At 41.2% G+C, this 17041-nt stretch overlaps 1 protein-coding gene across 1 annotated transcript in view; it reads left to right on the top strand.

Annotated features, from left to right (window-relative positions):
• The window catches only part of EXOC4 (exocyst complex component 4), a 737356-nt gene that overhangs the window by 209561 nt on the left and 510754 nt on the right, over positions 1 to 17041 (top strand). Inside the window, exons 8-9 of the mRNA XM_008150517.3 lie at positions 8607 to 8752; positions 13540 to 13628. Coding sequence (XP_008148739.2) covers positions 8607 to 8752; positions 13540 to 13628 — 235 coding nt within the window. The remainder of the gene's footprint in view (positions 1 to 8606; positions 8753 to 13539; positions 13629 to 17041) is intronic.

Below are 17041 nucleotides of genomic sequence, written 5' to 3'. Positions count from 1 at the left end.
ACCTTCCTCCGCTTACCTCTCAGGTTTCATTGTTACGTCCCCAGAGCTATTTGCTGTTCACTAGAGATACCCTGAATTTCCCTAGCACTATTTATTTTTTCTGTTCCTTCTGTCATTTTTCTCTTGGTCGTTTGCACCTTTTAAGATTATATATATGTCCTATAGTGTCATTATTTAGTACCGTGTTTTTTGTTGTCCTATTAGAAGCAGTCTTGCCCTTCTTCAGATGCTCACAGCAGTTTTTTTGTCCTGATGCTTACTTTCTCTTCTGCACTGGAGTCATTCATGGGTGTCTTCACTATTAGATAAGCCCTTAGGGGGAAGGATGAACTGACTGATTTGTCTTTTAATTCACTTAATTTTTAAAAAAATTTACATATAGTAAAATTCACCTTTTTTTATATTAGGGAAGGGTTTTTTTGAGTCTTGCTTATATATCTATCACAATACCTTGCATACTTTATGCATTGCTTATATATATGTTAAATTTGGAATAAGTGAAAGCTTTATTTTGAAAGCTATAAAAACTGGGTTTTCTCTGTTAAAAACTCTGCTGTTGAGGTAGTGGGGCATTGTTGGTAAGGGATTAGATACAGGACCAGAAAGTATATGTACTCTTGGAATTTGGGGTTTGTCTTACTTAGAACACTAGAGTGAGGACTATTCACAAGACTACACTGTTAGTGGTTTTAATTATACAATTGCCATTGATAATGAGTGTAATTAAGCAGGCAGCCGTTCTATTTTCAAAATGATTGTTTATTTTTCTTCTAGTTTCCATACTGTGGAATATTTTAGTCCTTATTCAATGGGGAAATGAGACTGCTACATTCAAAAAATAACTTTTTGGTTTTTTTTCTTCCTTTGTCATTAATATTTCATTCACTAGCAAGTCCGGGGGGAGGGAAATCCAATAGTTTTTAATAATTTAAAAATATTTTTATATTGTCTCAGTCTCTCTATTGTAATGTTTTCTGGGATTAAGGTGGTAGATTAAAGGCTGTATTTCACTGATTTTGCTTCTTATCCTTGTCTCGATTTCTCTTCTCAAACTCTGGTGTCCTGGGATCTTTGTTCCTAGGCCTTGTCTCCTCTATCCAGTGACACAGTGGCTTCTGCTTGGGTCCCACCCTGCTCCAGGGGAGATGGGACGTGCTGTCTGGGAAAAGCCAGGGGAACTTACCTGGGCGCTGCCTTTCTAGGACCATAGCCACCCGTTTCTGTTTAATTTGATTCATCTCTAGGCACGTCACATTTTAATTTTTTTACATGTTTCTTCAGCTTTTAAAATTATTATCAGTATGAAGGTTAGCTCACTGGAAGCTACTTTGCTGTGCCTGGAACAGAACTCCTAGGCATCTGCATTTTAAAGAGCAAATTAATAAAAATTACAGTATTTCATGCAAGCGCATTCAAGACATTTTGCCCAAGACATCGAGTTTTAGTTCATATTGGGAGCTCAAGGTGATTTTTTTCACTGTATTGCTCCAAACATAAAAAGAAATCTAATTTTCAGATTCATCAAGGGGGATGAATACAGTGTAGCTTTGCTGTAAATCATTGAACATTTGAAGTAGGTCAGGAGAACTGGTATCCACTGCTGTTATCATGAGATATCAGTGTTCTGCAAAAACAGTGTATGTGATATACATGTCACTAGATGCATATTGGTTTATATTCATTTATCCATAGTTACCTTAGTGAAGAAACAAAAACCTACTCAAGTTATCCTACAGAAAATGACAGTGTATTAAAGGCTCTGAGGCTATATTGTGGAACCAAAGGGCAGAGAATCTAAGACCTTATCAGCAACTGCATTTGAGACACGTAAAGCTATGGAAAACAGATTGCAACCTTTAAGTCTCTCTCCTGTGTGTCTCCTGTTTCTCTCTCTCTCTGGTCATCTAGTTCATTCTTTATTCTCTCTGTGCAGATTGGCTTTCTTTGATTTTCCATCCATATCGAAAGGTAGTTGCCCCAAAGAATTTATATCTCCTCACCTACATTGACCAGCAGAGACTGTATCCCCTTAATACGGGCCTGGGAAAGTGAATCTGATTGGCTATTGAGGGTTGGTGGACCCCCTGGTGGAATAGGGTCTGGCCAAGAGGGTGGGATTCCAGGGTAAAAGCATGGCTACCAGAGTCCACTGTGTGGTTGGGGACCAGTTCTTAGACAAAGAGAGGATTTTGTAAGCTGGGAAGTTACTGTAAGGAATCAATCACATTAAATACCTAGAAGGATCGGGGTGTTTCATTGAGTAGCTACCTGGATAAACAGAGAAGCTGAGGACAGGCAATGTGTTCATTTTAAGCCTATAATCTCCATATTTAGCTTTAGAAGACTGTGTGTGTATAACCACAAGCACCCACAGGCAATGTGTTCAAGAGGATTAAATGGTAAATGACAAATTTATTCAGAGTGATGCTAGCAATTTTATATCAAGTTATAAATCTCAAAATCTCGGCCCTGCTTTATACATTGTTATATTTTAGACTAGCATCTTAGCAACTACTAATTAAATATTATAGTGGAGGAGATGCCCGACCACCCTAATTTGTATGTGTTTTTAAGCATTATTTTTTTTTTTTGCTTCAATCACAGAACTATCTAACATACCAGGTACTCAAAAAAATATAGTGAATCATGATCTCACTGGGATATATAGAATTTCAGGTGCTCTCCAACCGTGTTTTCATACTTCCTATCTTTGGTTTGACAAATTAATGCCTTTTAAGTTAAACTTAAAAACACCCATAAACTTGACTTTTCTTTTTTGAACTCTTGATCAATAAGAAACAGCAATTTCTGGTCCTTAAAAAGAGAAAATAAATGAGTGTCTGAGATATGAAGGAATTCGGAGCCAGCAAGAACACAGGATTACTTTCTGCGGATTTCTGTGGGCCGGATGTATTTGATATTATATGTAATGCCCTTTGCCCCAGAATTCCAAGCTTTAGTGATTTTCCCCAGGCACTCACAGGTGAGTGCTTAGGATATTCAAGTATAATTTAGCAGATGCAGTACATTATCCACAATGATGTAGAATCACCAAGAAATTATGTGGTTATAGTTTATATTTATGTGGTTATAGTAGAAGATTTAGCCGAATTCAGTCAGATTTAAAGCATCTTAGGAATAGGGGTTTATTCGTTCTTTGAGATATTTAAAAATGCATTTTTACCAATTTGGGTGTGAAAATCACACTTTACCTGTTTTAAAGCAGTATTTTCTGGCTGGTGGTGAATGGTGTTGCTAAAAAGGTGCAAAATACATCAAGAAAATAAACACTGCAAAGCCTATGAATAAAGTTATACCTTTCCCTCTTTTATTTTTCTTCTATTATAGTTCTTTATATATATATATATTATTGATTTCAGAAAGGAAGAGAGAGGGAGAGAGTTAGAAACATCCATGATGAAAGAGAACCATGAATCGGCTGCCTCCTGTACGCCCCCCACTGGGGATCGAGCCCGAAACTCGGGCATGTGCCCTGACCGGGAATCGAACCTGTGACCTCCTGGTTCATAGACCGATGCTCAACCACTGAGCCATGCCGGCCGAGCTCTATTATAGGTTTTATACTGAAAACTCATTTATAGAGCTCATTCTGTTTTGGGGACTATCTCTAATATGTATATCATAATATACACTGAGTGGCCAGATTATTATGATCTCTGAACACATAGTAATCTGGCCACTCAGTGTATATCCTATATAATAAAAGGCTAATATGCAAATTGTCCCCTCAACCAGGAGTTCAACCAGCAAGTAGGCCGGCCAACCGCCCATGTCCCCTCCCCCTGGCCAGGCTGACCGGACCCCACCCATGCACGAATTCATGCACCGGGCCTCTAATACACACACACACACACACACACACACACACACACACACACACACTGAGTAGCCAGATTATTATGACCACCTGACGTTTGTAGGCAAATTAGCCGTACACTGCATCCTATGGGATATGGAAGCCGAAGGCCTGTTCAAACACCTTTGCTGTCTGCAGTTACCAAGATAAAACGTCTCCAATTCGCACAGGAACACAAAGATTGGACAGTCGAGCACTGGAAAAAAGTCATGTGTTCTGATGAATCACGTTTCCAGTTGCATCATGCAGATGGTAGAGTAAGAATTTCGCGGAAACAGCATGAAAGCATGCACCCCACATGCATGAGTATAACCCTTCAAGCTGGTGGGGGCAGTGTTATGGTTTGGGGCTTGTTTTCCTGGCATGATTTGGGCCCTTTAATTTGTGTGGAACAACATCTGAATAGCACAACATACCTAAGTATCGTTGCTGATCAAGTTCATCCTATCATGTTGATGGCGTATCCCAATGGAGATGGTTTCTTCCAACAAGACAATGCGCCATGCCACAGTGCTTGTATTGTGCAGGAGTGGTTTCAAGAACATGAGGGAGACTTTACCTTGCTTAGGTGGCCCCCACCATCACCAGATCTCAATCCAATTGAGCATTTGTGGGACGAAGTTAAAAGAGCCATCAGGCAGCTGGTTCCACAACCATCCAATCTCACAGAACTGGACAGTGCTATTCATCAGGCATGGTGACAGATTCCTTGCATCACCTTTCAACATCTCGTGGAGTCAATGCCAAGAAGAATCGCCGCAGTATTGAAGGCAAAAGGTGGCCCATCGAAGTACCGATGGGGTGGCCATAATAATCTGGCCACTCAGTGTATATACACAAACACTGAGTGGCCAGATTATTATGCGTTCAGAAATCATAATAATCTGGCCACTCAGTGTATATATCAAGGCTTCCTGTCACATACTGTTTAAAAATCAGTGAGTCACTTTTTCTTTTTGGTTTTCTGGTATGTTGCATGGCTCTATGGTGGGAGTAAAAAAATATAGTGCTTTTAAGGATTATAGCATTTACATTTAAGGTGGTCAGGCATTTTTCATGAAATAATTAATATTATTAGGCAGTTTTTGATGAATAGCTACTGAATAATGTGTAAAATTGGTAGTTTAAGAGTTCAGAAAAGGGGACCACTGGCCTAGAGTAGCCTGGGAAGGACTCGTCGAAGAGAAGCAGTGGAATTGTTTTTGGATGGATTTGTTAGGATTTATTTAGGAGAGAGGCTAAGCTAGGTTAGGCGTTCTGGAATGGAAGGCCCAGGCATATTCAGGGAAGAGTAAAGTGGGTGGTTTTTTTTCCTTTTGTTTTTGTTAATCCTTACCCGAGGATATTTTTCCATTGTTTTTAGAGAGAGTGGAAGGGAGCAGGGGAGACAGAGAAACATCAATATGAGAGAGATACATCAATTGGTTGCCTCTATGCCTTGATGGGGGTTGGGGATCAAGCCTGCAGCCAAGGTACATGCCCTTGACCAGAATTGAACCCGTGACCCTTCAGTCTCTGTGGGCTAACCCTCTATCCACTGAGCCAAACCGACTAGAGCTAAAGTGGGTGATTTTGACTAGTGTTGGGTTCACTGTAAGGAGAATAAGATACTATTGGAAATACATATTGAGATCAGATGTTTGTACATTGTGAGATGAGTAGCCTTATGGTAATAGCAGCAAGTGTTTGATAGCGTCTGGAAAAGACTAGAAGAGTAAGAGGTGAGAGGCAGAAATTTAAATAGGAAAAACTGAGTTGAATTAATTGGTTGCTATCAGAATGGACAAGAAAGGACAAAAATTATAGTCCATAAAGAATGATTAATGGATTTGGGGACTAACTCTCTTATGGACACAAAGGATAAAGGAATATCAAAAGATGGTTCTGAAGTTTTAAATCTGGAGAGCAGTGAGAATAAAAAACTATAAGCAAACAAAAAAGACAGAAGGAATTATTGATTTTTTTGGGAGGATGATTTAGGTTTCAGAATTTAGGTTGATTTTATCAGTAAGTATGTGACTATGTCAGTGAAATATATGATTCCAAATCAGCGACTGGAGCTTGTGAGAGAAATCAGGAGTAAACTACATCAGGGTAAAGGAAATAAATATTTGTGAAGGATGTTTCTGAAGTTGGAACCTAAATACAAGGTTATAGGTAGACCATGGGGACCAAAGCAAGATTTTTGTTGAGAAGGTAGAAGTAGTACATATTTATAGATAGGGAGAAGCCATCGGCTGGAAGTAGAATAACAGTGTTGAGAAGTAATAAATAGGGGAATTTGTTGATGTGGAGAAAAAGAGCAGTGATCTTAAAATATTAGGGTTTTAAGGATGCTGGCCAGTTAGATTCTGGTTAGTCAGTATTTTATTGCACAAGGCCAGTCATTGAATTCTAGGACTAGTAAGTACCTCAGAAGAATTACTTGGTCAGTATATTTCATACTTTGGTAGAAACATCCCTCTGTCATATTGGTGTTAAAACCAGTGCATTTGTAGATGTCTTCCTATGTTATATCAATTTGATATTCTCTTCTGGCTTACTAGCCCTCTTTTGATCACAGATTCCTGCAGACTTTATTGGTGTCAGTGTCAAATCTACAAATTGAGTCCCTCAGTTGAGTTACTAACGTAGAGACCCAATTCAGTAGTCTCCCTGACTACTGGGGAGTTTGAGTAATATATTAACAGAGATGGTATTTGTCATTATATTACTTTATCATCATGTTGAGTAATAGTCCAGTGGCCTTGTAAATAAATAAAAAAACATTGACCAATCTGTTAACATGTTTTATACTTTCTCAGTATAAATTTTTATTTTGCAGAATATGAAATAAAGTCCATCTACTGCCACTTACAGCCATTCTTATTGACAGTTTTTATGCTTTTAGTGAGAATAACGTGTCATGGGAGGAGAGCACAGGCTCTGGAGTCAATTAGGCCGGCTGTGCTATACCTACAAGACTTAGGCTTGTTTCATTTGTTACTTCAGACTATTTCTCAGAGTAGTTTAAGGTTCACAGCAGAAATGAGGGGAGTGTACAGAGATTTCCCAATAACCTTATCCCTCCCATGCATGTAGGTTAGTTTCTAAATACCACTGCTTCTCACTTTCTTCCTCTCTAAAATGCAGGTAGTAACTCCTCTACCTCATAGGTTTTAGGGTGGAGGAGGATCCTGTTTTTAAAGTGTCTGATATTTAATAAGTACTCAGTTGTGGGTGTGTTCTCATATTAGAGACATAATGGCTTTAAAACTTACTTGGGGCAGCATTATGTTTATGGAGTGCTTTCTAAATGTTTTTTTATGATAATGCTTAATATGGTCCTCAGACTTTCACTGAATGAATGAATGAGTGAATGTAAACATGCCTGCAGGAATAAATAGTTATACGGCAGCCCGGAGTCTGTAGAAGGTTTTTAGTTCTGTCTTGGGTAGAATTGCTTGCCTATATGTCTATAAGACTTGGGTATCCTAAGGATTTAAATGTGGTGATTATGGAAATGAGTTGATGTACTTAGTCCAGGGTAGTTATTCTGTTTCCTTTCACAATAGTGGGGACTTTTGAGAACAGTGGTCTTAGGATCTGTAGAACAGTTGATTCTAGCCCAGGCCCCCACCCCTGAGACTCTATAGTGGATTCATTTTATAAGAGGGCCCCACTGAGAGTAGTGATCAAAAGCTATTTTTTGTTTGTTTGCTGCTTTGAAGCTCTTAAGGTGAGTAGTGGCCCTAGAAATTACTCCTCAGCCAGGCCCTCAGCCTGCTATGGCCTGTGGCACCTCTGAGCAGGCTGGGTAGAGTGCTTGTCCTCTGTGCCGGTAGACCATGGATCCCGAGCCAGTCTCCCAGCTTCATGCCATATGCCTGAGCCTCTGCTGAGCCTCCTTTTCTCCTCGTAATCTGAGAACTTATGTGATACAATTTTGCTCTTTTTAAACGTGGAAAAACATCTAAATGGATTAGCTCCTTGCCTGCAACATAGTAAGCCCTCAGTAAATGTTGTGGCATTGTTGCTGATGATGCTATAATTTGGAATAATCGATGATTAAGTTATGACTAAAGGATAAACTCAACACAGTGCCTGGTACATAGTAGAACCTTAATAAAAATGTTCCCTCAGAGCCTTTGAGATCTTGCTCCCCAGTATATGTCAGTTTGGCTCAAATAAACTCTCTTTAAAAAAATATTTTTATTGTTGAAAATATTACAGATGTCCCCCATCCCTCTCCTCCCCGCCCCTCCCCCATTTTGCCCCCTTCCAGGCCCCTCTCCAGTCCTTCACTGCTCCATTATCTGTTCATAGGTTAAGCACATATGCATATAAGTTCTTTTGTTTAACTCCCTCCTGCCCCCTGCCCCTTCCCTCTGAAATTCATCAATCTGTTGCATGCTTATCAATCTGTTGCATGCTTATCTCTGGATCTATTTTGTTCACCAGTTTATTTTGTTAATTAGATTCCACATATAAGTGAGATATAAACTCTTATTTTACTCCTATGTTCAAATGCCCACCACACCCTTTCCCTAGTTTTCAATGCAGACAGAGAATAGATGGCTTCTGGGTAGAATAACTTCCTCAGATCCACCACTGGAAATATGAATAGCTAGGTTACTATACTTCTACATGGCAAGGATGAGGATTTAGAATTAGGTTCTTAGGCTTTAAAATTGCTTTTCCTGATAGCACCTCTAAATGTGCATATTATGTTGCTTATCTGATTCTACAGATGCTGTTGACTGAGTACTTGGACATGAAAAATACTCGTACGGCCTCTGAACCATCAGCTCAATTGAGTTACGCCAGCACTGGACGAGAGTTCGCAGCCTTTTTTGCCAAGAAGAAACCTCAAAGGCCAAAAAATTCTCTTTTCAAGTAAGTATCTCCCTGTTGGTCATATAACAGGTGTTAGGAAATGTTAGATCCAGGCAGGACTTGCTACTTAATTGACAGCCATTACCTCACCCAGTTAAAGTTTTGAAATAATTTATAGGAAGTGAATGTCTATTCAATTTGGTATACTTTAGTTTTTTTAAGGGGAAGTGGTCATATTGGAATACGGTTACTGGACTATCTAGAACTTAAAAAACAACAACAAAAAACGGCAGGAATTTATTTCCGGGGAGTTTTCTATTTAATGAAGGGAAATTAAGCTCTTCAGTTGTTTCTGAGGAATTTACATGAAATTAAATGTAATATTTCAGCCTTTGAAAGACCCCAAGTTCCAAGAAGCAACCTTTGTTAATAAAGTTATGTAAATCTGTCTAACTAAGTGGTATTGGGTTTTGTTTGATTTCATAAATGTACAATCTGGACTTTTTTTTCCTTCTAATTACTATCTTAGCTAACCCCACTATATGTCACTAGGTAACAGCTAACAGTTATATTATTATTAACATTGATAATAATGACAACAATAACAGCTACCATTGATTGAGTGCTTACTATTGCCAGATACTGTGGAAGGTAAGTTACTCCAAACAGTCTCAAGCATAATTCAGGTTCCATCAAATTTCAGCAGCTGGAGTATTGGCTAACACTTACTGAGTTGTTACTGAGTGCTAGCCAAGGCATGAAGCCCTTTTCATGGATTATCTTATTTACTCCGTATGACCTTACAGGTGTGGGTTCAATTTTTAATCCAATTTTACATGTAAAAACAGCAACAACAACAACAAACTGAAGCACAAGAGAGGTTAGGTAACTTATGTAAGTTTACACAGCTAGCAAGTGCTAGAAGCAGGATTTAAATCTTGGTAGACCTATGGGTGCTTTTGAAGCGTTAATAGATATTTAAGCAGTTGTTTCTGTAAATCTAAGCATGTCAAGTGGCTACAGAAGTATGGATCATCGCAGTGTTTGGAACTAATGGCAGCTCCAGTATTCTTTCACTGATTCACTTTTGAGGTTTGTTTTTTTGGGCAGGTTCTTTTCTCTTTTTTAATCCACACCTGAGGATATGTTTTTATTGATTTTGAGAGAGAGAGGAAGAGAGAAAGTGCGAGAGAGAGAGAGAGAGAGAGAGAGAGAGAGAGAGAGAGAGAGACAGACACCTCAACTGGATGCCACCCTTACCACTCTCATGGGGATCGAATCTGCCCCTAGGCATGTGCCCTGACCTGAATGCAACCAGCACCCCTTCAGTGCACAGGATGACCCTCCAACCAGCTACCCCACACTGGCCAGGGCTTTTTTTTGTTTTTTTTTTAAATCATGGATTTATAGAGTTCTTAATCATTAAGGAAAGTTTTAGCACTTCATTTATCTTGGGGCTAGAAGAGAGGAATTTATTCTTTTCACAGTGGAATAAAATCCATTCTGTTTATTGAGTGCATTTCTTTCTTTTTCTTTTTACAGTTTTTTTCAGAGGTTAGATGCAGTATCAGTAAAAATGTTTTCCTCTGCAAATGATGTAGAACCCCACATGAGCCAGGAGTAGATTAAAGCGGGGGCAGTTGTTATCTCACACAATAAGGATGAATGTAGAGGACTCCTTACCTCACCAGCCCTTCCCATTTCTCTGCCTTCATTTCCACTCCAGTAAGAATGGTGATGCCAGCAAGTAGGCGGTGATTCTGCCTATAAATCTTTTTTTAATTAGTAGTCTTTATTGTTTATAGCAATTTTAGGTTTTTTGAAAAATCGAGCAGCCAGTACACTGAGTTCTCTTAAGTCCCCCTCTCCTATAACCTCCTCTATCAACATTTTGCATGAATCTGGTACATTTGTTATACTTGATGAACCAATATTTATATAATTATTAGCTGAAGTCCATTGTTTCCATTAGGGTTCACATTTTGTTGCCTATAGTTTTATGTTTTTTGAGAAATGTATTATGATATAGATCACCATTACAGTCTCATACAAAATAGTTTCACTGCCCTAAACACCCCACATTTTCCACTTGTTTATTCCTACTCCTTTTTTCCTGCTCCCTGAACCTTTTTATTGTCTCTTACTTTGTCTTGTCCAGAATGCCTTTCATAGTTACAGTCATATAGTATGTAGCCCTTTCAGGCTTTTTTCCACTTAGCAATATGCATTTAAGGTCCTTTCATGTCTTTTGTAGTTCAGTAGATCTCTTTGTATCGCTGAATAATTCCGTTGTATGGATGTACCATCATTTTCCCATTCAGCTATTGAAAGGTGCCTTGCTTCCATAAAGCTACCATAAGCACTCACGTGCAGGTTTTTGTGGCCCTGTAAGTGTTCAGCTCATTTGGGTAAATACCCAGGAGCATATGGTAGACCACGTTTAACTGTATGACACTGCCAAACTGTCTTCCAAGTGGACCTGCCCCCTTCAAATGCTTTTAAATTAATTTAAATTATTGCTTATTCATTAATTTTTCCTGCCAGTGACAGAGCCCCTCTGCACGTTTTCCTCGGGAGACAAGGATTGGGTCTCTGTCCATGCCTGAAGTAGTCCCTGGCAAGGGCAAATAGACTGGGTGGTTGTCTTACACCAGTTAGCTTCCTTCTGGGGATGGGTCTCAAGCTGGAGAGGGAGCCACTTCCCTGAGCACAGGAAAGAGAACTGCTGAGAAGAGAGGAGGCAGGTAGCAGAACCCCCCAGTAGAACTGGAGCTGCGGGAAAGGTAGTGGGTAGGGACACTGAGACTGCCTCAGATGCTGCCTGTTAGGCTACCCCTCCTCTCCTGTCCCCCCTCTCCCAGCTCAACCCACCATCTAAATGTAGATGTAGTGCAGAAATCAGGTTTCAGGGTTTTTAGATTTCATGCTCTCAACCGTCACCCCTGAGACCACATAGCCATTTTAAAACATTTAGCCAATCCTGAAATTGTGGTACTGGAAAACATAAATTGTTGGAAATGATTGTGAATAATTGTCACATATTTATTATGATCGCATAGAAATAAAAACTCCTCACCCACATAGGCCATTATCTCAGATCTGCCTTTGTTAGTCTGGGTTCCACCCTCGGTGGGCCCTGTGGTCCGGAGCAGATCTCCCGGCTTGAGGACCTCGTGCCTTTGCTGCGAAATAAGGAGGCGAGACTAGGTCATCTCTAGAGCCCCTTTTACTGTAAAATTGTACCAATCTGTGACTTGTTCCAAACATAAAAGGATTCCGAAGGAATACATCAGGTCATGAGGATGAGGATTTTGGTGAGCTGTAACCTGTTTTTATCACATCCGTGAAGGACTTTATTGCTCCTTTTAATTGCCCTGAGCCAAGGTTAATTAAGTGTGTTTAAGTTCTCTTATTGTATAATGTGTGCCTCTCCATTCTTTGCTCAAGAGTTTATTTCTTTCCCTTGTCATTTCTGATCAATAGCTGTCAGCATGCTTTTTGGAGGCCAGCGGCTTCCTTTTTCTACTTGACTGGCAGGTGGTACTTTACTGCACACTGGGCCTTCCTTCTGGCTGTGAGTGTCCTCTTAGTTCTTGGCAGGGTGCAGAGAGAGGATCAAGCAGCCCAAGTGTCCCCCTCAGACTGACATTCAGCTTAGTGCGCATCGTCCTTGTCAGAGGATGGATAAAGGAGGCCGAATTAAGGAAATGATGGTGCTCCCTCCTTGTGGCCAGGAACCTATTCTGTATCACCGCTGTTCGTCCATTGTAGTGCTGTTTACGCCTCAATGGCAGCAGTTCTTCCACGGATTTCTCCCATCAGCCTGGTATTCTGACTTTGAAGTTACTTGGTTGGAAGTGGAACTACTTAGCAGAGGATTTACTGTTTGATAGAGTCACAATTTTAACTGTTTCTTCCTTATCTGCAAGTTTCTCTTAAGATTGTGATTTTCATTTGTGTGTGTGTGTTTTTGTTTGGTTTGTTTTTTTTTTTGCTATGCATTATTTTAGATCTATGTTCTATATCATGAACCTTCCCCTCTGAAACAGTTCCGGGTAGGTGTGGGCAAACACATGTCTGGAGCTTGGTATGTTCCAGAGCATTTCATGTGGCAGGTGCAGGTCAGAGCCTGGCAGCCCTTTCGAAGCTGTATTGTTTGTGAGGACTTAGCTGCCTTGCTCCTTTGGTGTAGTTCAGGATGGTGAACATCCGGCCCACGGGCTGTGTAAGTCCCGTGAAATCATTTGGTCTGGCCCGGCTAAGGCATTAGGGGTGAGTTAATTAAATGTTTGGCCAAACATAGCAGGCTAATTTTTAAGTTGATCATTTTGTATGGCCCGCGAATGATGTTATAAAGGTCCCAATGGCCCTTGCAGAAAAAAGGTTCCCCACGTCTGAATCAGCAGCATTCCTAGCATGCCCTTTGTCTAATCCTCTAACTGGGGACTTAGAATGGCACGACGTCTGCTCTGAGCTGCCAGGACTTGGGTGTGACAGCTGGCAGCTACCGATAGCTCGTGAGCTGGGCAGGCAAAGTTAGAATGACGTTATGAGCTACTCTTTGCTGTCTGTGTAGGGATCCTGGCAGAGGATCTGGAGACCAAAGACAGTTGATCAGAGTTGTGCCATCTGAAGATCCCAATACCATTGTGGAGGAGCGTTAGCCAGGAGCCCGTTCGTAAATCAAGGTCTGTGCCAGCCCGCGCCTGGCCTTTCGTGGCATAGCCTGAGTGTCCCGGTGTGGCCCATTGGGGGCATCTCAGACTAGAGGAGAGTACTTTGGAATCTGTAGCCCGCATCGCCTGTTTGCTTACCACCTGACCATTGTTTCCATGCATTTCATGCAGGTTTGAATCGTCCTCCCATGCCATCAGCATGAGCGCCTACTTGCGAGAGCAGAGGCGGGAGCTCTACAGTCGGAGCGGAGAACTCCAAGGTGGGTGAGCAAACTTTGGGGGAGAAATTAGTTTTCTGGAGGAAGACCTGAAGTGTGCAGCGTGTGAAGTTCAGGTCTGAATTCACAGGATTCTTTCAAGGTGGCATGGGTTTAAAGACTTGATAACCTGCTGCTTCTATCATTTCCCAGCATCTGTTGACAAGCAGCTAAAGCTATCACTGTGGCCACAGGACTTACACACCTGCCACCATTCAAGTGGGAGCTCAAAGCAAAAAGAGACACGATTAGTGTCTTCTGCTTAAAGATGGCAGAGGTGAGTCCAGTCACAGCCTAGGGCAGTGATGGCGAACCTATGACACGCTGAGGCGGCCGCATGCCGAGGATGAAACATTTGCTGCTCCTGAGGATGAAACATTTGCGAAATAATGTTTTTTCCTCAAAGTGACACACTACCCGAGTTATGCTCAGTTTTTTGGCGAAGTTTGACACACCAGTCTCAAAAGGTAGCCCATCACTGGCCTAGGGGAATGCCAGTCTTCCGTGGCTGCCACCGTCGCGTATGTTCTCAGTCCCTCCTGGAATATGGCAGGAGTAGCTGAGATGTGGAAAAAGGCAAATCCAGCCTCTGTCATTATTTAAAGGGAGGAAGGATGCCTTTATATAGTACGTTCCAAATAACATAACTTTGATACACAGGTTACTTGATACCCAGATGTGACTACTAAACAGGGCTGATCTGAAGAAAAAATAAGTAAATTTAATTAAATAACAAATCAGACCAATAGCATTTCCTTCTTTGACAAAAAGGACCTAATCCTGGTAAATGGAAAGATCTGTGAGGGCCTGCACATCCTAGGCTTCGGAAGGGATAGAGGTCAAGTGAAAGGAAAGAAAAGATAAGGACTTAGGATCCAGTTCTGAAACCAAGGCTTGCATGTCAATAACAATATCAGGAAGTGAATGTTACCACCTGAGTAGATGGTATGCATGTAATTGCTAGAGGAGATGAGAGAAGGGAATGATTATTTGAGCTGTTTTAGAACTGTGGGCTTTCCTATGATGGATGGATAAGACCACTTTCAGTTTCGATGCATTGGAGGCACTTGGGGTATTTTGAGGTGACCAGCCTAGACAATTAAATATTTAGTTTTTAAGACTCACCATAGCTCTACATCAAAATATTATGATGTAAACAGCCAGTCTTTCTGGATTTAAAGAGTATTGCCTTGTCATTCCTACGTTTACCTTCATTTTTAATATAAATGCCTATACACTTTCCTAGAGATCCTGCTGTGCTCTCTCATAATTACATCAGAGTAATAATTCCAGAGCTCATATATATAGTTATCAGAACTCAAAGCCTAGAGATATGTTTGAGGACATAAGGAAAAGGAGATTAGCCTACCAGTGTTTATTTAATATGAAGGTGTTGCTGTATGTCCTGGAAAACATGAGGTTGCATCTCGGAGTCTCCAATCACAGGAGTACGGAGAGTTAGCATTGGAGCACAGGAAGGAAAGACCCCCTCTGCTGGGACACAGAGCGCAGGAGGATTGTGCCCCAGGCTGTGGCAGGCGGGGACCTCTGGGAGCATAGGGTGGACTGCAACCATCTGGAGGGACTGATAGAAACACAACACACATTTTTGTAGGACTGACTGGACTTAACTGCCACTTGGGGAGTGGGTAACTGAGTATCTAAGGCTAGAGGTGTCTTCCATACTCTCAGTGTCCTAATTTTAATTTCAGAGTTGGCTTAAGGAATAGTTCAAATTTACCTTCATAATTTCTTGCCCCCTGGCTTCTAGTACATAAAATTCCTTCAATGGGGACAAACAAAATCTTTCTTTTTTAGCATGAATCCTGATAATTTCATTTTTATTCATTAGTAAGCTTAATATTTTAGAGCAATTTTAGATTCAAGGCTTAACTGAGTAGAAAATGCCAAGTATGCTGAGTTCCCACATCCCGCCCCCCTCCCCCCCCAATGCACACACAGCCTTCCTGCCATCACCTTCTGCTCCACCGGAGCCCTGCGTTCGACACTTAGACCATCATGTGGTTACGGGCCAGCAGTGCAGCCTGTCACTCACCTCAGGCACAACTAGTCAACAAGGATAAACCACTGACATTGGATTCTTTCTTTTTGTTAGATAGTGAGTAAGAATAGTAAGCACTCTGGGCCCTCGCCATGTGGGATGATTTTCAGTTGTGTCCCCCTACCTCCCTGGTCTCTTGAGAGACAGAATAAGAAATCAGTGAAGACTAGAGGGTCTGGATCCAGATTGCTCACTGTTAAAATTTAGCTTCCCATTTACTAGCTTCATAATCTCTGTGCCTCTGTTTTCTTATCTCTAAATGGGCATAGAAATAATAGTACTTATCCACGAGGTTGTTGTGAAAGTTAGGTAAGTTAAGATGTGAATAGTGTTTACAAAGTGTCATTTTATAGTAAGCTAGAGGCCCGGTGCACAAAAACTCGTACACTGGAGGAGGTTCCTCAGCCCGGCCTGCCCCCTCTCACAGTTTGGGAGCCCTCAGGGGATGTCCTTCTGATGGTGTAAGCCACTGGGGAGCGAGCCTGAGTCGCAGTCTGGCCTCCCTTTGCGGGAGGCGACCGGGCAATTGGGAAGGTGCCGCCCCCATCACCCTGCTGCTACTGCCACTGCTGGCCACTGGCCCTCCTCAGCTCTAGCAGCCGCAGAGGCTTTGTTTGGAAGACATCCAGTTTATAGGTCTAATTAGCATATTACCCTTTTATTAGTATAGATGCTATGCCTGTCTCTTTCTCCTCAAGTATTATTGTAATAGCTAGTACTGTCTCTATAGAGTTTTCATATGCATTCTGTTTGTTTCTTTGTCTCTCAGCTTTTCAACTTAAATTTATTTGTCACTTGTACTGAAGAGCTCTCCTTTCCCTAATCTAACACACACACATACACATGTACATGGACACATGTGTGTGCACATACATGTGCAAGCACACATGAGCATACACACGTGTGCGCGCACACACACACACTGAAGTTGTGGGCCCTAGTGTGTGCTCACATCCTTAATGTTCCCTTTCTGAGCACTTTCCACACTGTGATGTGGATTAATGCTCACTCTTTGGAGTCTGCCATAAAACTATAAGCTCCACGGGGGAAATACTATTTTATTTCCTGTTCTTAGTATAGTGCCTGGTGTAGTAAATGTTCAGTAATTTCTGGCTGACTCAGTGACAGGAGGAAAGAGGAAGCTGAGGTCTGAAGTAGGATAAAGAGCTTACCTTTGAGAGGTAGGAAGATGCCCAAAGGAGATGTAGAGACTATGTGTAGATTTTTGTTCTCTGAGAGTGTACACACCTTTATTACATAGAAATGTTGCCCTTGAGTCTGGCCTCGGACAACACCGCTGTGTGTAATTGAAAAACATTTTAAAATCTAACTAAGTTACAGAGGAATTTCATTA

Source organism: Eptesicus fuscus, chromosome 14 (genome assembly GCF_027574615.1).
Source record: "Eptesicus fuscus isolate TK198812 chromosome 14, DD_ASM_mEF_20220401, whole genome shotgun sequence".
Taxonomy (NCBI): Eukaryota; Metazoa; Chordata; class Mammalia; order Chiroptera; family Vespertilionidae; genus Eptesicus; species Eptesicus fuscus.
The sequence above is the reverse complement of the archived record's forward strand: the minus strand, read 5'-3'. Positions and strand labels throughout refer to the sequence as shown.